Here is a 24,398-nt window from a genome sequence, read left to right as displayed (position 1 = left end):
ACATGTGCATAAGAACTGCAGATGTAAAATGGGCGAAGCAGCTGAAAACTGGAGTGACATCTCCGTATTCACAAGCATGGAAGCGATTACAAAATAAAAAATAATTTCGAGCGGGAATGCAAAACCAACAAAATGATTAACAAAGTTAAACATGCATTAAGTTACCGACGGGATCAACAAACGAAAGTGCAATACCTCGACCGTGAAAGAAAGGCACGTCCAGGCTGCAGTCTTCCTTATTTGTTATTTATTTAATGTGATTTTATATAGCGCGAACTTTACCCGAAGGTGTCAGAGCGCTTTACATAAGAACCAGTTGCAAAACATAAGGACTAAGGATTACATGTGTTACATAAAAGATACAAACGGGAAAAATTGCAAATGTACAAGATGTAAAGTCACACAAAGAAGAGACTGGTGATTAGAGTTATCTCTATATACCATATAGCACTTTCAGTATGTCAGGTGTGGGTGCACATGTTATAGATGCATATGTGCAGTATGACTTATGCTATCTATTAAACGTGTGTGTTGAGTCAGTCCAGACGCCCCTCCACTCCCAGAACAATTTTAATAATTTTCTTTATGATACTCTGTTCATCTGCACGTAAGGTTTATGGCCGTGGCATTTTCCATGCACATCAGTTAAAATCACGCCGAGGCCTTCTGACCAACAGTAGAGGTGTTCACACTTGTAAAGCAATTGTAGTGTGTACTCTTTGAGGTGTTAAGCAGTGTCGTTTTTATGTTGATTACATTCTACTCGTAAAAAGCCAAAATTTGGCCTTCACACTGTGGCACGTAGGCGCAGCTCTTCTGTGATTTATTTACAGGCCCTGGTGTTGCCGGGTCAATGCGTTCACGTCTAGAGGGCCTGATCAGATTTAGGTTAGGGGCCCATTCCCCCTAATGCAACCTGTACAGAGCAGCCTGGCTTGTAAACCTCCCCGATCCTCAGCTTGCCGCTTACCTCCGGCGACTCCATTCACCGATGATTATTCCTCCTTCACAATTTCATAGCAAGTGAAGTGGTGGACATGGGCAGTGATAAAAACGGCGGGTCCGGGAGCCACGTCACGTGAGTGACGTTTCGAACGTCGTGGACGTCCGGACGCCAACGTCGTAGCGGTAGCCTAATTGTCCAATAATGTTTCCCGTGGCCGGGTAAGGTTAAACAGACATTCAGTAATATTTTGTATTTTGGGCAGGTGTCACCCCAAGTGAGGGTGTCACCCGGTGCTGTCGGTGCGGTCCGCACCCCCCGCGCCCCCTAGTGACGCCACTGCCATCACTCTCCTCGTGACTCTGGTTTTCTTCTTGAAGCAGTCCTCCTGTCCATGCCAGGGCGTGGTGACGTCCCAACAGCGCCGGCCAATCACTAACTACATGGAGCAGGGCTAATACTGCCCATTATGATGAGACCCGGCTCCCCCGGGTCTCTGCCTGTGTGAGTGCAAGGAGAGGAGGAGGAGGGAAGGGGCTACTGCGTGTGTGCGCATGCGTGAGCAAGTCATAAAAATGACTTGTCCTAAATGCGCACACTGCTGCTGCCCCCTGCCCTCCCTGCCACGCTGCTGCTATCTGTCAGCCCAGCACCTGCCACTCACTGTAGGCGCACGCCCGCCCCCCACACCTCCGCGATGAGCGACGTCACTATAGTTAGTGACTTCGACCGACCTCAAGGAAATGCATTATGACGACTCACTCGGTAATTGTATGTATGCGGTGACGGTCGTCCATGTGGGGCAACGCCCCAACGCCCCCAATGGACGAACCGCCACTGGCTGAATCTCTCAAAAACTCAGATTTTATATTCTGGGGATGATCCACCTGCTCTTGCGTCGGAAGTAACTTATTTGGGAATTAAGATTTCACTTCAAATTTCCAATATTCCTGTATTCAATATTAACCTAGCACTGGCTAAAATGAATTCTTTATTAGAAAGATTAGATCATCTTCATTTATCTTTGCATGGGAGAGCTAATGTGTTAAAAATGTTAATTTTACCCAAATTTTTGTATATGTTTCGCACAATCCCTATTGAATTCCTGTCTGCTTGTTTTAAAAAATTAGAAAGGGCAACCTCGAGATTGCTCTGGGGCTATAAACGACGGCGCAAAGCCTATAAAAAGATGATTCTTCCAAAAGAATGTGGTGAGTGGAATGTCCCTTACTTCTTTTTTTATTATATTGCGGCTACCCTTCAATTTATCAGCCCACTTATAATGGGGGATAGAGCCAACATCCCTCTTTGCAGCACTCCATCAATTTTTGAGCTAGTTATGGGTGAAGAGATGAAAGCATGCTTTTTGAAGGTAATCGAGTCTAGTTATTATAAGAAGACGAAATTTAAGATTTTAAAAGCAGCATATGGGGCTTGGCAAACGGTTCGCTGACATCTGGGCATTGCAAAACTGAATACATATACACCCTTTGTTGCACCTGGCTTGCTACCTCCTGTTTTTTATGATTTAGTAGCTATTAGAGGGGGGACTAAAGGAAAACGCCATTTGGGGGACTTGTTCATCGAAGGTAATTTAGCCTCTTTTACTGAGTTGCAGATTAAGTTTTCCTTAACCAAAAATTATTTTTTTAAGTTCTTGCAAATTCGTAGTTTTTTACAGAATACAGGGCAATTACTAGATCGAATGAGTAAAATTCCCCTTATTGAGCATTTGGTAAAAAAGACATCAATCAGTATACTCTATGCATGTTTGATGCAGGAATTTCCTGATTTGGAAAACTGCCAATTAAAATGGATAAATAAGCTGGGGATACTGGAAATGGATATACTCTGGTCAGTAGAGCTAGCCAATCGAATTCTTATAACCGGGATGATGAAATCACAACATTTTATGTGTATTCATGACTTATATTATACCCCCAGCAAGATTTCTAAATGGAGTACTACAACGGGGACTAAATGTAGTAGATGTGGCGCTCATGCAGCTGATGCGGTACACATGTTTTTTCAGTGCCCTAAGCTTTCTGAATTTTTTCAGCAAATCAAATTTTTTTGGGGGGCAATTCTCAAACGTACTGTTATAATATAACTGCTGAGATGGTATCGATTGGCTGCAGTTCAGATCTTGTGGGTTATCCAAGATCAAAAGCTGTAACTTCTTTTCTTTTTATTTGCATGGGTGTATTACAAGCTTGTTTAACAAGAGACTAGATTATTTCTGATCCCCCCTCTTTTTTTAGTTGGCGTGAAAGATTATTATCAATGTATAATATAGAATTGGCTATTTATAAAACTAAGGGGTTGAAAAGGAGGGATATTGGAGCAAAGATATGGGAACCAATTACTGAATGGATCTAGGTTTTGTGATGCTCCTGATAGGAGCTTTTTTTGTTTTTATGTATGATCTGGAATGTGACAATTATGTTTTGATGAGCCCAGGTACCTGTATTTACTCTGTAAATTATTTAACTGCTTTTTTCAGTTTTTCCTTGCATAAAACAAATAAAATTAAAAAAAACAAAAAACAATTTGTAACCAATATCTTTGCGTCCAGTAAAGAATTTAGTGAAACAGCCGATGTATTAATCGCTTGGCTCCCCAACATTCCGATTCGGAGTGTGTCACAATCAGATCCACTTCATGAATATTAATGAGGTTGTTGGAAAATTGTTACTAACTCCAATATTTCGAAGGGACGCCTATAGCATGCCCCTTTCAAATACTAAATTGGTTTGGGGCTGAAATCTTGTTTTCGAGATTGGTAAAAGTTTACTGATTCCTAAAATGGGACTCATACATTTAAAAAAGCATTTTTTTGCAGTCACAAACTGTGATTTGAAGTGTTTGTGACCACAAAAAGGCTTTGTACATTGGACCCCATTAATGTACACCCCCTACTACAGCTTATTGCACCCTCAGATCTATAGCTCTTTTGCCACATAGGCCTTTGCAATGATCCTTATTCTGACTGGAACCCTGACTTTAACCCCCTATCGACCGTCTGAAAGAAAAGATTTGACTATTGGTGAAATGCCCCCTCCACTCTGCCCCACTCGCACAAGAAGTCAGGAAATATCTTGGCTGAGCAGTTAAAATAACCAGGTATTTGTAAAGGACGAAAAAAATCACCTCAAAGGGTCTCAAAGACAGGGTCGGGAAGATTAAGTGAGCTATTGCCCAGTGTCATATGGTGCTGGGCTGGGCTACCCCCAGGCCAGCGATCGAACCATGAGCTCCGTGCTCCCAAGTCAGCCGCCCTGATGACGCCCCACTCCTCTCCCCCCAAGCAGGTAACCTAACAGACTGTTGCTAATTTAATAATAGTGCTAATAATCGATGGATATTAAAGTTGGAATGTGACGAAACTACAATGATGCAACATATGAGCAACAATGTAACGTTTTAAAGAAAGGCTGCAAATATTGTATGAGAGGAACAGTATGCAAAGTAATAATGCTAATGAATGATCTAAATGTGCCATTTATGATACAATAAAAAGAAGTTAAAAAAAATAATCAAATAATGCTAATGATCATTATTAGTAGTTGGATTAGCAATAGTATCATTAATGGCTCTATCATTATTTTTGTTATTGTGATGATTATTATTAATGTTCTAAATATTGTTGTTACTATTTGACAATACACTCAACACATGTATGGGAAGCTCGGATAGCAGACGTAAGCTGAAAATGTAATCTAGAACATAGGACAGTACTTGAGGCCTTAAGTCTTGGCCAGCAGAGTTATTTTGCAAACTCTCTGCCTCCCATCAGCACTTAAAGTTGCTGCCACTGCCTCTTCAGCGTAGGCTGTGTTGGCCTTGCGCAATGCCAGCTGCAGGAGATGTATCCCAGTCTGTGGCACTGGCTCGTGGCGTCACTAGGGGGTGCGGGGGGAGCGAACCGCACCGGGTGACACCCTCAAATGGGGTGACACCATCCACCTGGTTGCGCTGTGTATGTAACACAGCTCAGTCTGCGGCCGCTGGCAAGAGCTTAATGATTCCGGGGACCCAGTCACGAAGCAACGACTGAACATACGCACGCACGCGTCCACGACAGCCATGAGGCTTTATGGCAGTAATATCTCCAGCCGAGGGAAGATAGCGGACTGCTCTTCTGTTACAGACAGAAAACATTTTAATGTTTAGGTCTTCTAGGGTTACAGCGAGAGTGACCCGTAAGGGGCTGAACAAACCAGACAAGGTGAGTTGTGTTTTTTTAAAGATGTGGGCACGGATTCATGACACGCCTGCCCTGCTTATGCGACATGTTTAAATAAAGTTTCAAATGAATTCAAACTATGTTGAGGGCTTTTCTGCCCACTCGGCGTGTATGAATAAAGTTTACATTGTATTCAAATTACGGAACACGTGAGTATACACTTCTGAGTTTCAGCGCATACAAAGGGAGCCCGAGAGCGTGACACGGTTTCACCCTCTGAAAGTTAGAAGCGGGAACAGGCGTCCGGTTCTCAGTAAACACTTGCAGTGAGTTTGGAAGCTTTGAAGAAACCAGTGTCGGGTGAAGAATGTTAATTGAAAATACGAGCCTTTAGGGAGGAATGAGGTTACGGTTTGCTGTGCCAGGAAGTACTACGTCCGAGTGAATCTAATAGTTTTGTAAATTTTATTAAGAAACCATGATCACGTTTAATAGCTAAAAATAGAGAAGTATGTTGGACAAATACATGGGCTTTTTATCGAGTATTACATGAATTCATTATAGATTGCGCTCATAGGGACAGTGAATATGTTCAATTAAAAGCCTGTCCTTTATTTTGAATTATTAGGAAAAGACCCTCCGATAGTATTTTCTACGTTTTTGTCTCATGAGTGCTTCAAAAACAAAGCCACCATCCACATTATACAAATGTGGGACGTGCAGGCAGATGGAGAGATGGTGCAGGCGGAGGGCAGATGGTGCCGGCTGATGGGGAGATGGTGCAGGCAGGGGGTGAGATGGTGCAGGCGGAGGGGAGATGGTGCAGGCGGAGGGGAGATGGTGCAGGCTGAGGGAAAGATGGTGCAGGCGGAGGGCAGATGGTGCCGGCTGAGGGGGAGATGGTGCCGGCTGAGGGGGAGATGGTGCCGGCTGAGGGGGAGATGGTGCAGGCAGGGGGTGAGATGGTGCAGGCTGAGGGGGAGATGGTACAGGCTGAGGAGGAGATGGTGCAGGCGGAGGGGAGATGGTGCAGGCGGAGGGGAGATGGTGCAGGCGGAGGGGAGATGGTGCAGGCTGAGGGAGAGATGGTGCAGGCTGAGGGAGAGATGGTGCAGGCTGAGGGAGAGATGGTGCAGGCTGAGGGGGAGATGGTGCAGGCTGAGGGAGAGATGGTGCAGGCAGGGGTGAGATGGTGCAGACGGAGGGAGAGATGGTGCAGGCAGAGGGTGAGATGGTGCAGGCAGAGGGTGAGACGGTGCAGACAGAGAGGGAGATGGTGCAGGCAGAGAGGGAGATGGTGCAGGCAGAGGGGAGATGGTGCAGGCAGAGGGGAGATGGTGCAGGCAGAGGGGAGATGGTGCAGGCAGAGGGGAGATGGTGCAGGCAGAGGGGAGATGGTGCAGGCAGAGGGGAGATGGTGCAGGCAGAGGGGAGATGGTGCAGGCAGAGGGGAGATGGTGCAGGCAGAGGGAGAGATGGTGCAGGCAGAGGGAGGGATGGTGCAGGCAGAGGGAGGGATGGTGCAGGCAGAGGGAGAGATGGTGTAGGCGGAGGGGAGATAGTGTGGACAAAGGGAGAGATGCTGCAGGCAGAGGGAGAGATGGTGCAGGAAGAGGGAGAGATGGTGCAGGAAGAGGGAGAGATGGTGTGGACACAGGGAGGGATGGTGCAACCAGAGGGGAGATGGTGCAGGCAGAGGGGAGATGGTGCAGGCAGAGGGTGAGACGGTGTAGGCTGAGGGAAAGATGGTGCGGGCAGGGGGTGAATGGTGCAGGCGGAGGGGAGATGGTGCGGACAGAGGGAGAGATGGTGCAGGCAGAGGGGACATGCTGCAGGCAGAGGGTGAGTTGGTCCATCCAGTAAGTTGTGAGGGGGTGACACCATGAGTTACCCGCACCGGGTGACACCAACCCTAGTGACGCCAGCACAAGGTAAAGATTCATTGACTGTGGCCTTGTACAGGGCTGGAAACACTGACTCTGCCCGTTTAACGTATTGATACACTCTCTTTTTTCATAATCAACTTTCGGCCCATGGTACCAAAATTATGCAGGTAACAAAAAACATATTGGTGGGCTTTTCTGACTATTTCTTGCAGTTGTGGCATTTGTACATCATGTCCAAAGCAGAAAAAAGTATTGACAACACAATCAGAACCACGCAGCCTTTACAAAGAAAGCTTTACCACAAATAGATCTTTACTAGGCAGAACTTTACCGCAAATGTTTTTTACAGCGACATCCCTTAGGGAAAGCATTGGATATCGAAGTCCAACGCTGTTCCCTATTGTTGCACTGACTTGAATTGAAATATAAATTATACCTCTCTGAAGTCCAATGCTTTCCTTGAGGCATGTGGTTGTTAAGAATTGTGTGAAAATTATATGCGCTTTAAAGATCACATTTGTTGTAAAGACTACGATGTAAAGACATCTGTTGTAATAGCATGCATGTTTACATCATACAGCCATCCAAAGCTGGATGAGTTCCAGCAGATTGGAGCTCAGTGGTGATAAATCGCTTTATTTGGCATGCAGCACTACACAACAGTAAGCAGGTCCTGACTATTGTAGGGCCTCTGTTTTGCTAGATTACTACCCCATTCAAATAATAGGAACCTAGATGAACCCTTGGAGGGTCAGTTCACTCTCAATGTAATCAAAGGTAAGGTAGGTGACGAGATGAAAAATCTTTTTACTATTCTCTGAAAATGAGGTCATCCATCTAATCCCTGTCCCTGTAAGAGTCATGACGGTGGCCCATCTCTTGGTCAGCGCCAGTCTAGACTATACTTGAGAAAAAGATTTGAGGTGCTCTCCCTTTTATCGAAATTAAGATGACATTTCAATTTTCTTAATTTGTTCTTTCATTGCACAGTTTTTTCCATTTCTGGTATGGATAACAATATTCCACTTGGTATGTTTGTATATAAAAACTTGGCAGCAGACACATGTTTCGCTCCCCAGGGCTGTCCAGCCTGGGTCTTCCTCAAGGCTCAGCAGGTAGCAAATCTAGATTAGGCCTTCCTTAGTCTGTGCCACTAGTAGTTTGTAGTCTTGTGATAAATCCCCGTCAAGGGATGGGGAGAAGGGATGTATCCCAAGGCTTCATACTCCTAGTGGCAAAGACTAAAGATGCCTAATCTATATTTATTACCTGCTGAGCCTTGTGAAAGCCCCAGACTTGACAGTTCTAAGGGGGAAACATGCATTGGCTGCCCAGTTTTTATCTATAAACCTACCAAGTGAAATATTGTTATCAATACCAGAAATGGAAGAAAATGTGCAATAAAAGAACAATTGAAGAAAATGGAAATTATGTCCTCTTAGTTTCTGTAAAAGGGAGAGCACCCTAAATCTTTTTCTCAATTACTTCATTTTGGGGGACATAAGGTCCAAGCCCCATTGGAGTGTTCACCCTCAACAAGCATTTGGGGTTTTCTATCGACAGGAAGAGGGTGTTGGACCTTATATCATGTCAATCCAGAATAGACTATACATATTCTTTTGCATCTGTGTCCCCCCCAAAGAGTTGATTTAGACACAACCACTGGCTGGGAAAGTGGGGGTTAAACTAGCTAGGAAGCCTAGGATGTGTGTGTGTCTATTACAGGTCAGATTAGGCATACATTGGCTGTAGTTGAAAAACTCCTGCGTCTTATATCCTGGTATACCCACTGGTGCGCGTAGCTACATAAGACAATAAAACCTTACCACCTATTAATACAATAATGCTATGAATAATAATCATAGAAGCAAGCAGTTTCTCCCATGCAGGGGCTCAACTATGGATCAATATCCCATGAAATCTCCAGCAGGAGCCTACATTTGAAATTGTAATTAGTGAATTTAAAGTAATACAATAAAATTAATATTACCAATAGGAATAATAGATGATACAAACATTTTAACATTAAAACAAGACAATAAACAAGAAAACAAAAACATCCAAAAATATTAATATTTAATAAGAGGTAAGTATATTAATACATAGTGGCCTGCTTTTCCTAAGATTTTTATACTTTGGTTCCCTGAGGCAGGTGGGAGGGTTAAGCCCTGCTTACACGTAGCACGGTGCAGGCGTCTGAAATTACCACAGCTGGAGTCAATGATTCAGGCCTGTAATCCCCCCTCCGCATTGTGCTTTTACACATTTTCGAAATATGGAATAAGATAAAAGATCCATATTTCTTATGCCCCTTCATGTATGTGTTTCCACATTCAGATTCACCCTTCTTACACAAGGAGTAATTTGAGCCCAGATACTGAGTGGGAGGCTCCCCGGGGAACTCATAATCAGACAGGCAACATCTCCTATGGAAATGTAGCTTCATCAAACATGTAATCAGACCCATAATGTTGATCAGCATCTAGGCATGTGCTTTTATAGTGTGCTACGTAAGTGTTCATCATCATTAAGGATCCTACCTTGCACACTGTTGTGAACATCATGCACAACCTTTTTTACCTTATTTCAAGTGGGGTAATTGGTTTGAGAGTTAATGTACAAGAATTAGCTGTTTAAGGGGCTGTGATGGGTAGGCTGATATTTCTGACAAGTCCCTGTTCAACCGCGCCTTTTTCAGATCAACAAGAAGGTCCAAAAAATTGCATGGCATGGGAGGCTGAAAATCTGGAAGAAGCAGATGACCCAAGTTTTGACCCAGACAGTGTGCATATTGCCTCAATGGGATTTGGAAGATGAAGAAACTTGGAAGGAGTCTGTGGGCTACTGGGATGATAGCATTGCAAGGGTTGGGCAAAAGGCAGAAGGGTGGCAGTGGTGGTTAAAAGCCAATCCCTTACCAATTTATTCCAAGCTGCCCACATCTAGTCAATTTTAAAAAGGTTATTGCCTCCGGAACTTAGGGCCCTTTTTCAAGAGCTCAAAAATACACTTATTTTAAAAATGTTTGAAAATGGCACCTGGACAGAACCACCAAAACTGTTCAGGAAGCCTGGGTTTCCTCCTGATAGTGCACTTTTATGGCGGTATTTTAATTTCAGATCTTCGGGTGCACTTGTATGGCGGTATTTTAATTTCAGATCTTCGGGTGCACTTGTATGGCGGTATTTTAATTTCAGATCTTTGGGTGGGGATATGTTGATCATGAAGACCAAAAAAACCCAGAGAGGATGACTGCACAGCCATCAAACCATATCAATAAAATACTAGACAGACGTGTGAGAAGGGTGAGGAGTCTCAATTCCAAGAGTAAAGAGAAGTTGAAGGCTCAGATGGAAAGAGGGCTGCTCAGGCCACCCTTTTTTACACAAGTATTTCTTACCAAGATGGCACTCAACAAAATTACAACATGAAGTTCAGATTGACTCTGGAATCTTTTCCATGATCTCTATTATTCAGCAGGAGCTATTTCTCTGTAAAGCATGTCTGGAAAATTATCAAGTCAGACAATGTGGGGACTACGGACAGAACTCTGGGTGCCACTTTGTATGAAAGCTAGCATAAAATATGTCATCCCTCTTTAGTTAAGGGCACTGTCCACAAAGTCACTGGAGTTCATCTAACAATTCAGAGCCTAACTGGTGTTCCTAGCTCTTAAAATACTAAATATTCACTAGGACAGTGCTCAGCTGTCTTTTTATGTAGAGCATGTGTTTTGGAATTTGCCATTCATGGTCAAGATTATCTAGTAATGAGGGCTAGTAGCTAGGGCTTGAATGCAACCGAGCAACATGGGAATCCCTAGCCCACCAGGACAACCACCACCTCGACTTTTAGGCTTAGCTGCTGACCCACATTCAAATGTTTGAGACTTTTCAACACAGATTTTCTAACCCGCAGGGCCTAGGAGCATGTCTTTCTGTGGATAAGGTCAGCTTCTCATGACAGCTCCACACCCTTCGCATGCTCCAAAAGATCTACAGATGGCTCCCAGTAAACACCAGAAGGACTGTCACACATGCCCTCATCACCAGCAGACTGGACTACGGAAAACATTCTACGTAGGAATAACTGCATGATTCCTGAAGGAACTCCAGACAGTACAAAACTCGGGGGTAAGACTCATTTTCGACCTCCCCAGAAGGACCCACATCACACCCCACCTCAAGAAACTACACTGGCTCCCAACCCAGAAGAGATGCCGGTTCAAGAGGTTGACCCAGGCTTACAAGGCCTTGCACAACAAAGGACCAGCATACATCAACAAAAGCCTGACCTCCCACCACCCTACCAGACACGCTTCTCTCCCCCTTGCACATGCCCATGGATCTGCCAAACCAAGAGCAGATAAAAGCTCCTTTTCACACCTGACAGCCATGGCATGGAACAACCTTCCCCTGCACCCCAGGGCAGCACCATTGCTCCAGCAATTCAGGGATGAACTCAAAACCTGGATGTTCAAGTGAACAAACCACTACGCAGCAGCAAACATCCCCAGCGCCACAAGACCCTCACAGTGAATTGCCATGCTTTATAAACATTGATGTATTGACAGGTGGAGTCCAATTTATAATGCAGGCATTTCAGTTATCCTTCTCTGAGCACTTTCGCATCAGCAAAGTAACTCTGAAGTGTTCCCATAATTATGCACATTCTGAAAAAAAAGGTGCATTGCAGCAGGGATTCTATTCCTGGCCCAATGTCTTCTTTCCTACATTGGTATGAAGGCTTCCTTGGTGCCACAATGATGATGAACAAACACAGTAGTGGCTGAGAGATCTAGGGTTAATACCCATAATTAATGCAGGACTGGAAGCTCCAGCCACCAGTGGTTCTGCCTGATTCAAACATTCTTGTGCTCCTTAATTTCTGAAGTAACATCTTCTTCAATAGCTGTCGATGTTTTAGGGGTCTAAGACCAAAGTCCCCAAGCAGATCAATTATGAATGGTCCTAGGTGTTATGTCTTTTCGGGTTTGACTCATCCTGACACCTTCCCTCCTTGCAATGGAAGATAGACACAAGAAAGGCAATGGGGATGTGTGGCTTCCTCTCAATGCACATGAAACTTACTCTGGGTAAAGGGAATGAGCTAGTGACTTTTCCAACCATTCTCACCCTTCAGTGACACATGTGGTGGGAAAGGGAGAAGGAAAGGAGAATGGGCTGATTGGTTTGTCCTATATGTATACAGCAGTTAATGGCAGTATAGTTAGATTGTTGCAGTCCTTTGATGTGGGTTGAAGCACGATGGGCATTGCTAAGATGACTGGGCCTCATTTATGAAAAGTGATGCATCACTGCGTGAAAACAGCGATGTATCACTTTTCATTGCGCCCTCCTTGTGACATGGTGGATGTGTCATATTTACTGTATGACGCATCATGTCGCAAGGAATGACAGATACGTCAGTTTTACTGACGTATCTGTTGGCGCAAAAATGACACATTGCTGGACTTATTTCGGAATCATGACGCAACTCCAGCAATACAGGGGGAGAGCTATGGATATAGCAGTGTGTCACCCTTATGCCTGCCATTTGGCATGCATAAGGTTTTGAAACATTTGCGTCCTAGAAGTGGCGCAGTGAAATCTCATAGATTTCACTGCATCACTTCTACGAGGGTTATTTGCGTGGGAATACCCCCCTGCATACATTATACCTGACTCAGGTATAACGTAGCGCAAGGGTTTACAAAGTGACGCATCTGTTTAGATGTGTCACTTTGTAAATAAGGCGCAACATGGGCCATGTTTTACGCCACCGGTGCGTCACAAAGAGTGACGCAACAGAAGCGCAAAACTGCTGCAAGGTCTCAGAAAAAGCCCATTGTTTCCAAGTATGTGCTTGTTCTGGTATTATGGGATACATTGTTGTACCAATACACAGGAGACTGGAGATTTGTCAGTAATTCCATCAGAATTGCATAACCTGTATTATTTCTTATTATCTTGATACGAGTGTATGAAGAGAGCATGACTGAGCTCCAGAGGGGTGTTATCAGTCGCAGGACAGGTACTGAAGGAGACAAAAAGGACTAAAACTGGGAAGCCTAAGCTGGGAACTTTTGTAATGCAGATGAATGGCGGACAGTTGGTTTACTAAAGAGTAGACAAGACATCTACAGCTAAAGTGTCCTGTTCTGTGTGTTAATATTTGACGTATGCAGGTGTCAGTACAATCATCAAATACAATATAATTCCACTCTCTTGTTGACATGGATTACATTGTCAAAAAAGTGCAAAAAATATTTTAAATAAAGGCAGCAAGCCGCAGGCAACAGCAGAGGTTTATATCCAGCTGTGCAAAAAGTAAGCAAACTCTGTCAACACCACGGTAGTCATGCCCAGATATTGATTCCGTTGGTCACTCTGCCTTGAGTTCAAGCTGCACCTCACTGAGGAGGACCTACCAGGCTGAAACCAGTCTTGAGTTGAGTGTAGCCCCTTTTAGCGGGGGTGTGGTCTAGCAGTTTGTGCTGGACTGTTACTATTAGGTAAGGACCAATGCTGATTTGCATGTGGATGGTCCATATCTCCAGTGGTACAGTAAGCAGAAAAGGCTGGACTGGAATGCATCACATACTGATTACCAGTAGTAGTGATTGATTCAAGCATTCCATTCATCACTTTTTGTTTTTTAAGATGGCTTTGGTGTGGTGTGCCAGGTATGCCCAGATGCGGGTTCCATAGTCCTCTTTGCCATTAACTCAAACTTAATCTCTCTGATGCAGAACAAGCACAAGGCAAAAAAGCATTATGGGGTTGCTTGTGTTCCACTTCAGGGGACTTGTGGCATAGCAGCTAGGGGTGGAATGATCCAACAGAACAAAGGCTTATTTGTATGTAGGATGTCCCGGTCCATACTGCTGCTATGAGTAAATAAAACAAGAATGTGGACATGAATTATTGCCAGTGGTTGCAAATAATTGAAGCATTCCACCAATCACTTTGTTGCTTAGTGATATGCACTCACAGTGGATGATATGCTTAGATGTGGGTAGCAAATCTCGCTTTGCTTAGGACACAAATTGAACCTTAATGGTGATGTACAAAAACCTACAAACTTGCCTGGGGTTGATTGTGTGCCCATTCAGATGATATGCATTCTAGAGAATTGGACCTGACCGTTCCATTAGGAAAAGGACTAAAGTTGATTTCCATATGCTTGGCACCTGTCTATAGTGGCATGGTGCGCAGAAACATGATAGACTGGAATGCAACCCAATAATATAAACAGGGACTGACTGAGCTGAATTTCATTTATTTTATTTTTCTTACTGCACTTACATATTTGTCAGGTGCCTCTGTAGTGAATTAGGTGCGGACTGTTCTCGGTGTCAGTTCTGGTGGGTTTTTGTACCCGTGATTGTGTCTTTGCATCCAGCGAATTTAGTATTGAACTCCAGTAAGTAGTTCTCATCTGCATGGAGAATGACTTCAATATTATTTTAGGTACTGATTTTGTAAGCTTGGGGTGAAAGAGAAGATAACAAATTGGCAACAGCATGGGTGTACAGAGGAGAAGGTGAGTAAAGATTTGAGGGATTCAAGCTACTCGGGTATGTCAGATGTGCTGAAGAGCAGGTCCTAGTTGATTTCACCTTTCTTTGGGTAGCGGCATATAGTAGAAACTAGAGCTCTTGGGTGGCAGTACATAGTAGGCAAGTCAGAACTAAAACCACTAGACGTCCATCTCACTCTGAATTAACAGACATAAGCATACATCCTACCTCAATTATCAGCACACACCAGTGACCTTGCCTCCTGAGGGAATGCTCGCCTCCTTTCTAGCCATCTCCTTCTCTAGGTTTGGTTTACCATTCTCCTTCCAGTTCCTGTATCTGTGAGCCCCATTTGAACATACTCTCACCCCTAGGAATGCACTGGTGGTAGAATCTTTTTTAGTGCCACCTCACCCCCCACCCCTCCACCCCCCCCCCCCCCCCCCCCCCCCCAGCCTCCTCCTCGGATTTTCTCTTTTCCGCTCCCACAAAAGCGCACCTCATCGCTCTATAACCCCTTTTCACATAACATTTCATTTTTTTTAAAGAGCTGGCAAAGGCTGGCTTTACTAATCGACTCAGCTATCCACATAAAATACAGATCTGTTCTCTATTAACCCTCTGCGCTACTTAATGGCAAGTCAAAACTGCTACTAGACAAAACTCAGATCGGTCTCTCTCATCAGGAACACAAGAGTTCTCTTGACACTTTTATTGCTGCCTGGTAGCACAAGGAACTCTGCAGCAGGTGCTTTTAAATAGTAAGTTATTGCTAAACACAGCTTACCTCTCCCCCCCCCACCAAGGTTGGTGCCCCCATCCCCTCCAGATCAGCACCCAGAGCGGCCGCACCCGTCACACTGCCCTAAAGCCAGCCCTGCTCACCCCAACATGTCCACCCACCAATACCAGCCATGCTCCCTTTGTTAAAAGCCCTGTATTCTACCCAGTGCTACTAATCAGTGCATCTCAAAGCAAAGTTTTGCAAGCCATAGCACTCCCTACTCAGCAGTAATAATTTCAAAAATAACCAAGACGTTTTAAATGGACATAACCAAATGACCGGGCGCCCCCTGCAAATAGAAGTGGGGCGCCCTTAGTTGCTACACGGGCAGGAGCCAAGGAGGGGAGATCTTCATTGTTTCACCTTGAAGAGAGGTGGCGCTCGTGACGTCATCTGGGGACACCTCGGTGCTGCACTGTACAAGGCATTGCAAGGCTAAGGATCGGCCTCCTTTCTGTCCACTGTGCACCCTGCCAACATGCAGGAGAAACCACCCACTCCTGGAGGAAGGAGGAATTGGCGGAATTTCTTGCAGCAGAAAAAGGGGGCTACCCAAAATTTTGACTGATTTACTGAACTTACACCTTGGATGGGTGCCTTGTGCAGGTACTGGCCAGGCAGGTGGGGGGACTGACCTGCTGGTGGCCCTGGACCCTTTTGCCCACCCGAGGGGGGCCTGGAGTTGAATGATTTGGGGGCTTTTACCTGGTGACAGGTACCCACGGCAGGGATGGAGTTCTATGAGGTGCCATGGTGTATGTACAACTGCGGGTATTGCCCATCCCTCGGAGGGATGGTGGGGAAGTTGCCACTAAGTTATACCCCGAATGCCCATGGTTGAGGGCGTGGGCATTTGTTAAGGAAAGGGGGCCTGCTGGCACTTTTGCATTCCAAAGTGTTGTACTGTAATGGGTGGAGACAACTGTTGTATTGCTTGCACAATCTTTGAGTTGGTTTGCTGATCTTACGACCTATATTTTCATAACAATATTGTCTTTGGCTGAACCTCGGCTCGTGGACTCATAACAATAATGTATTCTTAAGTATGGCTATCATTCCTCACTGATGCGATGTGACTATGTGAACAAAAGGCAACGCCCTTGGTTAAACCACACAATTTGCATTTGTCTATCTCTTTGAGAGCCTTTCCAATGGGGGGTCGAGGGGGGGGGGGGAAGCTAGTTGCACATGTGAGCGCACTATACAACCTGGTACACTATTGACAACTGCATACTCAGACCAGTGTTACTGGAAAAATGAAAATCAACAGCCATGAACAAATTGTTTCAAGACCTGGCCCACTTCAATAATTTGTTGAAAGCTTATACTGCAGTGATCTATCCCAGTAGCTCTTAAACTGTGGTCCGTGGACACTATTGGGTCTGCGACAGCAACTAAGGGGGTCCAAAACTGCTTAGAAAATTAAATAATATTAACAGAATAATAACATGCATATAAATAAAGAAGCAATATGTAAAACTGAAAATGTTAAAATATTGTGTAAATGTGAAGGAATTTGTAATTGGAGGCTAAACATTAAACTGCTGTCCTCAGATTGATTAATGTGAGCAGTGCATCAAACAGAATATAGTTTTGATGATGGGAGACCTCAATTGAATTTAGAAAAGCTTCTACCTTCCCCAAAAATGTAAAATTATATTTTTTCTATAGTTGTTAATTTAATATTTTACCATTTGTCTATATTTGTTTGTCAAATGCTTGTTTATGTATTTGTGTGCATTTATTTGAGGTTCATATCACTGAAATTGCATACGCTGGGATCCCTGCTTTACAGTAATGCGCGGTGGGGGACCCCGGATTCTAATAATGATTCAGTGGGGTCCCCAGATTCCAGTATTAATTAAGTGGAGGTCCGCAAAGGTCAGAAGGTGAAGAGCCACTGCCTTAGGGCGTGTGACACCAGCAAAGGTGGGCAATTTGAGAGGTATGTAGTCCATGAAAGTAATTCAAGCCTTAGCCAACCAATTTACATCCGCGAGAGCAACCCGTGGCATGATACCCTCAATGAAGCTCAATGAAGGAGTCTTCTTCCTGCAGACTCATTGACTAGATCATTGGTTAATATGGAACATCTGCAGCATTGTTCAACTAACATGGCGGGTTTCTTGTTTCCCCATCCCATGAAGCTCTGAGACGTCATTCTTGCTCTGTGTAGCACCTTATAAAAATCAATAAAAATACCTACAAAAATAGAATATTTCTGACTCCCTTTCTTATCTAGACCACTCCCCTCGGCGCACTAATCTCGCCTGGTTCCGCAGATACAGGCAGGCAAGCCAGGAGAATGTGCCGGTGGATTTACTTTGCCTTAGGCTTAGAGGGACTTATACAGGTCATAATCAAATATGTTGACACCTTTAATCATGGGCTCTCCTGTTAGCTTTACAGGTGGGGCTGTTGCGACATCTAGGACAGGCATACCTGTGGATTGGCACCGCCTTGCATTTTAGTCAGCTCTGATCGGTGAAATGATTACTTACTGAAAGGATTGTGCAATAGAGCAAACAGAATGGCGTAATCTGATTGGACTACCTCAAGAAGCATGCAGGGCCCAGCTCTTGGCATCCTTCCCGTTTCCCATTAGTCTTTCTACCTCCCTAAAAAAAATGCTAGGGAGCCTTAAAGTACTAACTACCTATGACGGTAGAAAGACGAACACCCCCTATATTTCTATCCAAGAAACACAATATGTGTAAGTAGATATCCCTGCCCTCGATAATTGACTGTCCATGTATCATCTCCCATCCTAAATGGTTTTGTATTCACTATATGTTTACTGTAGGTCCAATTCGAACTAAACAACTTCCGATTAATGAATTAAAGGCACAAATAAACTGACGAGTAGTCTATGTCGCAAAAATGTGGCACGACTTTGTGAAACTGATGCAAGTGTCTAAATGAGGAAAATGTCTGACGACCTGTTACAGGTAAACAACTCAGGGGGCATATTGCTAAAATTCCCAAATTATATTACAGAAAACCATGAGGGTGTGCTGTAAGCATCTGGGTAGGTTATCGCCATGGGTCTCTTTCTCACTACCTTTTCTTGTGTCATTTCAAATATAGGTTTATCAAAGTCTCACATTCTTCCATCGACCCCACCCCCAATCCCTAAAACCACCTAACCCCGTGATTGAAGTATATTTTTAGTCTACACCTACGTTCTACCTACATTTAAACGTTGATATCCCATAGAAAATACTAAATTCAGGGCTTTACGTGGGATGAAAAAACTGGGGGGTTTCTCAAAGGGGCATGGCTAATGTAATTAAGGGCGTGGCTTAAAAACACCTAAGCTGCAAATCTGCGTTTAGCATAGTCTGCCGCCCGACTTGTATTTTGCGGTTTCTGTCATTGCATACAGATATATGATACAACAAGTAACATCATACCTAAGTCAGGACTATTGGCTTTGTCAACGGTTGTTAGTTGCATAAGATAAACAGCAACTGTGGCTTCCATATTATACTGGAAATACTTCCTCTTAAAACCCTGTTGAAACCAGGACAATGTTGCTGCTCTTGAATTTCAAAACGAGAAGGGAAACCCAGAGAGAAAATTATTCTCTTTAAAGGATTTCCCTTCCCCTACAACGCTCACCTGGCATGACGTCATGCCCCAACTTCTCCACTAGTGAGAAGTGAGCATGCGCACATGGATGTGCCTGCGGTCACTGCAGTCTGGAAAAAAAAAGGGCCGCCTGTGCCAGGGCACAAAACAGAGCCTGATAGAGACCCGTTTCGAGGCTCCCTTTAAAAAACTGCCGGTGCTTTAGCACTGCTGAGACCCGGCCCACTTAAAGCCCGTACTATAGTCTATGTAAACGAGAGGTCAGGGCATAAAAATGTATAAAGAAATAACTAGAAAGCTGACATAAATAAGAAACGTGAAGCATTAGTGGGGTGCTGCATCCTTACACACCGGAAATCGCATATCTATTTGTTATTATAGTCTAACAATCCAACATTGTCTCACTGCCCTGTGCTGTGTAAGGGCAGAAGACGTTTTCAGTTCCTCATACTCACCTTCAAAGGTAACTCCGAATTTTCCATGCATAGGGGGGAATATTTATGACCCCCCTTGTGCCGACGGAACATCACTTTCTGTGAGGCTCTGGTGGGAAAGCCACAAAATCATTTATGCATGCAGCACACAGAGAAAGACGAATATGCGTTCCTGCTCAAACCCAATCCTGCCAACATCACATGCACCTTTGCAACATGGTACAAGGATGCCTGCGTCGGCACTCGGCTGCCGAAACACCGTCAGTACAGGGAGGAAGGCAGGAATGCACTGTAGCAGATAAATGAGGTGCATGCCTGCTCTTTCGCTTAGAGCTGACCTGCGCCAAAACCCCATGAACCTGCCTCCCAGTGTCCGAACTACATTGAACATCTTACTGGGCGTCACCTGTACACTGCACACAGGCGCTTACAAGCAGTACCTACAGGGGCCATGGGCACTAATGCAAGACAGCAAACGGTACCATTCTCAGCCACACCACCTTAAATGCCCCCCATCCCCGGCCAGCCACCCCATCCCCCTTTAGGCTAATACAAACTACTCTAATTGGAGTATGGTGGGCCACTCGCGCCCATGGACTATTCGTGCACCCGCACCTGCTGCACTCGGACGACTTTTGACATTTTTACTTGCCTTGGGGCCGTTCTACACCCCATCAGCCCCCTTCCTGACCCTCCTATCTCCCTCCCCCACTGACAAACACCAACCCCGCCATTTGCACCGCCAACAACTTGGCACTAGCATGATCGAGCTACCACTGTGAGGGAATGATAGCTATGCCTCTAGGCGCTTTCCGGTGCGCTGCGTCACTATGCGAAGAGCAGGAGCTTCATCGCTTATTGCACAAAGCCGTACCATCCCGCTTACTGGAAAGAAAGACGGTTAACTATCTGCTTCCTTCTTCCTGCCCCTCCCTCTAGGTCTAATATATATCTCTTTCTCGCGCTGCCATTTTTTTATGTCTCATTCTCTCTTTCTATCCACTCTCTGCCTCATTTTCTATCTTTTCCCCCTCAGTTTGTCACTCTCTTTCTTCATTCGCTCGGTCTTCCTTTCTGTCATGCTGTCACTGTGTCTTTCATTGCACCCTATATTTCCCCATTACTACGAACTCTCGCGCTCGGTCACTCTCAACATCCCCTTTCTCTCCTTTATTTTCTCATATTCTCTCTCTCGCAGTCCCCGCTTTCTCCCATTTCTCCAAGTTTGCCTCTTTCTCTAAGCCCTTTCACACCATTACTCCGTCTACTTTTTAAATGTGCCCTTCCAACTCGCCGTTGTCTCAGTTGACATGCATCTCTCTCTATCTAACGTATCTCTCTTTTTCATTCTCTCTCTTTCGCCAGCACTGTTTTCCTATCTCGGTGTCTCTCTATTTCTTTCCCCTTTATTTTTTTTCTCTTTCATTGCATGCCCTCTCAATGTCTCCATTTTCTCTCTCTCTCTCTCTCCATCTCTGTCAGCTTGTCTCTATTTCTCGCTCTATTCTCTCTAGTATTCTAATCTTCTCTGTCCTATCTATTTTCCTTTACATTATCTCTTTCTCTGCTTGTCTTTCTGTCTCTGTCTCTGTCTCCTCATTGCCTCTTTCGCTGCCTTGTTCCACCGCAGCTTCTGTCGGTGTTCTCTCTCTCTCAGTCCCCTTTCTCATTCTTGTTTTCTGCCTCTACTGCTCTCAATGTCCCCTTCACTTCTTCATTCTTTCTCTTTCTATTTCTAATCCCATGCCTCTCTTTTCCCCCTAGATCCTCTCTCTTGAGATTTATCCCTTTTTTGTCACTCTCCCTCCTCACTCCTCCTTTATGGTGGGCGCCATTATCCCGCTGAGAAGTCTCAAGGTTTGGGCAGATCTATCATCTCCCTCTACATTTCACTCTCTTTAACTGGCTGTGATTGTCCTTCTCTCTTCCCCTCTCTCATTGTCTTATCTATCAGATCTTTCTTTAATCTCTCTCCTCCCCATTTATATCTGTTCCTCTCACCTGACACCTCAATTGTTCTTGTGTTCTTTGTTGGTCTTCTTGCAGGCTGCCTGTCTCTCTTTTCGCATCCACATCTGTTTGTCATTTCCTCTGTTTGTCATTTACTATCTCCCTCTTCTAATTTCTCAGTTTCCTTCTTTTTGTCACCCCTTTCTCTCTCCTCAGTCACTTGCTCTCGTTTTCTGTCTTAGCCTCCCCCTCTCTCGCTCACTCATTTTACCCTCTGTCTTCCTCTTTTAATATCTTCAAATCTCTTTTTCACAGCCTACACCTATGTTCCATTTCTCTCCTGCATTGTGTCTTTCTCTCTCTCTGCCCTCTCTCCCACGCTCTCTTTCATTCTATCCCTCTTTCTCCTTTGGTCTATCCTCTCTCCTTCGCTCTGCCCTACGTCTGTGTTACTCTTTCTTTCTCTGTCTGAATGTATACGTGCTCTTTCTCTTTTCTACAGGATGTTTCGGCTTCTTAATCTCTTTTGTAATATTTACAACATACATCTTGCAATACATTTCTATTGAATAAGAAGCGATTCTTCCTCCACAAAAGGATATAACTGCGTGTCAGCCCAGCAGGTATTTGAAGGTGTGGTTAAAGGTTAGGCCGATACCTACAGAGGTTAATTAATGCACTTAGTTAAATCTACAGTTAACTCGATTTGTCACAAAATCTTAGCAAAAAAGGGGCATTGTAAAGAAATCTCGACACAGAAAAAATCTTGCATTTTATAATCTTTTTCCTAAATTTTCTCCAGAATTTCTTGATATTGAAGATCTGTGTGTGTTCAAGCCTAGCCTTTTTAATGTTCAACTGTTAGGACACCTTTTAATAGAGCATTTGTGCTCTTATCCAAACTAATGGCAGAATGTAAGTTTTATATATAACACTTCCCCTCGTACAGAGATGACCAGGACACTCCGGGCTCCTGAAATAATGTATTCAGCGTGATGCCTCCTCACCAACGCGTTTCGGCTTTCTCACAGTGAGAAAGGCAACAGCCGAAACGCGTTGGTGAGGAGGCAGCAAGCTGAATAAATTGTTTGAGAGGCCGGAGTGTCCTGGTCATCTCTGTACGAGGGGAAATGTTTTGTGTATGACCGGACTGCCGGGCCCATCCAGGACCGCCACGAAGTACAGCCCCTTGTTTCCGGATTAGTTAGGAGTGGATATATATATACACACATACACATCTACATAACAGAAGAATAGTCATGAACGCGCCCTACCTGGTATCCGGTTGAGTGTGACCCAGTAATGCTCATCTGGACTGTACGTGTCTTTGGACCACTTCAGCAGGTCGATGGCCCGCTCATCTTCCAAGATAGACCTGGTGAATTCTCTGGTGAGGGCCACGTAGGCCGTCCCAAAGTAGATGGTCATATTATGTGGGGGAGGCGCTTTCACCAACATCGATTTTAGAGTCCTAGGGGGTGAAAGGTTTATGTGTTCCCTGTACACATATTTAGTCCTCTGGTCTGTATGGCGCGGCGATAAAACTCCTGGGGTGATATTGGACCCATTAAAGCTCTTTAGATGCTGCACAATTTCTCGGTTGGTCTTCAAGGGGAAATCTTGCCCGCAGGTGTTGATGACGTACCGCCAAGGTATCTGTGAAGCTATAAGGTCATCCATACAGTTCAGATCGGCCTGCAGTCTAGACGCCCCAGCGTACACCACTGGTTCGGATTTGGAGGCCAGAAAAGCATTGGGGAAACAGTCCACAAATTCCGCCAGCATCTGCTTGAACCCAGATGTCGCCTTCTCGTCCACGTGAATACAGTAAATATTTTGAGGCATGTACACGGCCCTGAAGAGCCTCTCAAACGTGTGGAAATCTCGGTGCAGGGCTATGACGTAGGCCAGAGGGAAGGCCGCTTCCTCGGCGGACAGCGGTGACGTTATAAACTTGCTCTGGAGAACATACTCTTCGCATGTGGCATTTCCAAAAGACGTCAACAGTTGGTTTCCCCAAATAAAATAGGTCTTTCCCGCTCGAAAGGAGGCGCAGGCTTCAGCAAGCGGAGTGTTCTCCCGGGAGGCGGTGACCTGGGTGCCTCTGGGCCATGTGTATAGAATGGTAAAGCTCGCCAGCCAAACCGTGGCGTTAAGCAGCACAAAGGACAAGGTGAGCTGCGCCCAGCACCTCATCCCTGCGGATGTTAAACGCCTTGCTGCTCTCGGTGGATGTGAGATGTTAATCCTAGTGCGCAAACAGTAGTCCGTGACGGGGAGGGCTGGCAGCTGAATTTCTTGTGCATCTGTTTCCTTGTGGCGCAACACACCTGCTCAGGCCTGCCTGCTCGCGCCGGCTTCAGCTGCTTGCACAAAACCAAATCTGTTATGATTGTAAGAGGCGTGATAAACGCCTGGAAAAATCTGGCGTCTGTAGAGTTGTTGAGCATTTTACACTTTAATCAAATACTAATTTACCGATTTAGTTCCAGGACATCGAGCTTTTTGCTGGTCCTTTCACTCTCATGCTCTACATTCTTATAATGTTTGTAGTGCGAAAGGAGGCTGCTGTTCTGTTTCTCGGCCCAAGTTCATTCTCGGCCCAGGTTTATTCTAAAAGAAACCACAAGTGGACGATGGACGGCTTAGGATGACCAACCGTCCGTAAATTTCACGGACAGTCCGTAATTTTAGCCGTCTGTCCGTTGTCCGTGAAGGATTCTTTTACGGACGCCATTTGTCCGTAATTTTTACTTCTGTTGGGTGTAATCATCAGCCTTTAAATGACCAAAAGTTGTTGAGAACAAACAAAGCTATCTAGGATTGGCTTGAAAGCCATCAGCCAATCCTGGAGCTCTCTGGTCCACTGCAGGACTGTTATTATTGGACCTGATGCTTCAGGGCTAATGAATGATGTGCAGAGCACGTTTCGAGCCTTTCGTTTTCGGCACATAATACAATTAGTGTTCCTTACGAGTTGATTCATATGAAATTGTAACATTTAACGTTATGCATATTTGTATTTCTACATAACGTTAAATGTTACAATTTCATATGAATCGACTCGTAAGGAACACTTATTGTATTATGAGCCGAAAACGA

The 24,398-nt window shown here is 44.7% G+C and overlaps 1 protein-coding gene across 2 annotated transcripts in view; it reads right to left on the bottom strand.

Moving 5' to 3' along the window:
• The window catches only part of GCNT2 (glucosaminyl (N-acetyl) transferase 2 (I blood group)), a 229,924-nt gene extending 205,839 nt beyond the window's left edge, over positions 1-24,085 (bottom strand). The window contains exon 1 of one of the 2 annotated variants that reach the window (XM_086964994.1): positions 22,571-24,085. In XM_086964994.1, the coding sequence (XP_086821120.1) occupies positions 22,571-23,492 (922 nt within the window). In that variant the 5' untranslated portion in view covers positions 23,493-24,085. The remainder of the gene's footprint in view (positions 1-22,570) is intronic. The other variant, XM_086964995.1, reaches the window with a different exon arrangement.
• Between the last annotated feature and the right edge of the window lie 313 nt (positions 24,086-24,398).

This window comes from Lissotriton vulgaris, chromosome 4_1, assembly GCF_964263255.1.
Source record: "Lissotriton vulgaris chromosome 4_1, aLisVul1.2, whole genome shotgun sequence".
Taxonomy (NCBI): Eukaryota; Metazoa; Chordata; class Amphibia; order Caudata; family Salamandridae; genus Lissotriton; species Lissotriton vulgaris.
Note: the sequence above shows the minus strand (reverse complement) of the source record. Positions and strands in the feature narration are given on the sequence as shown.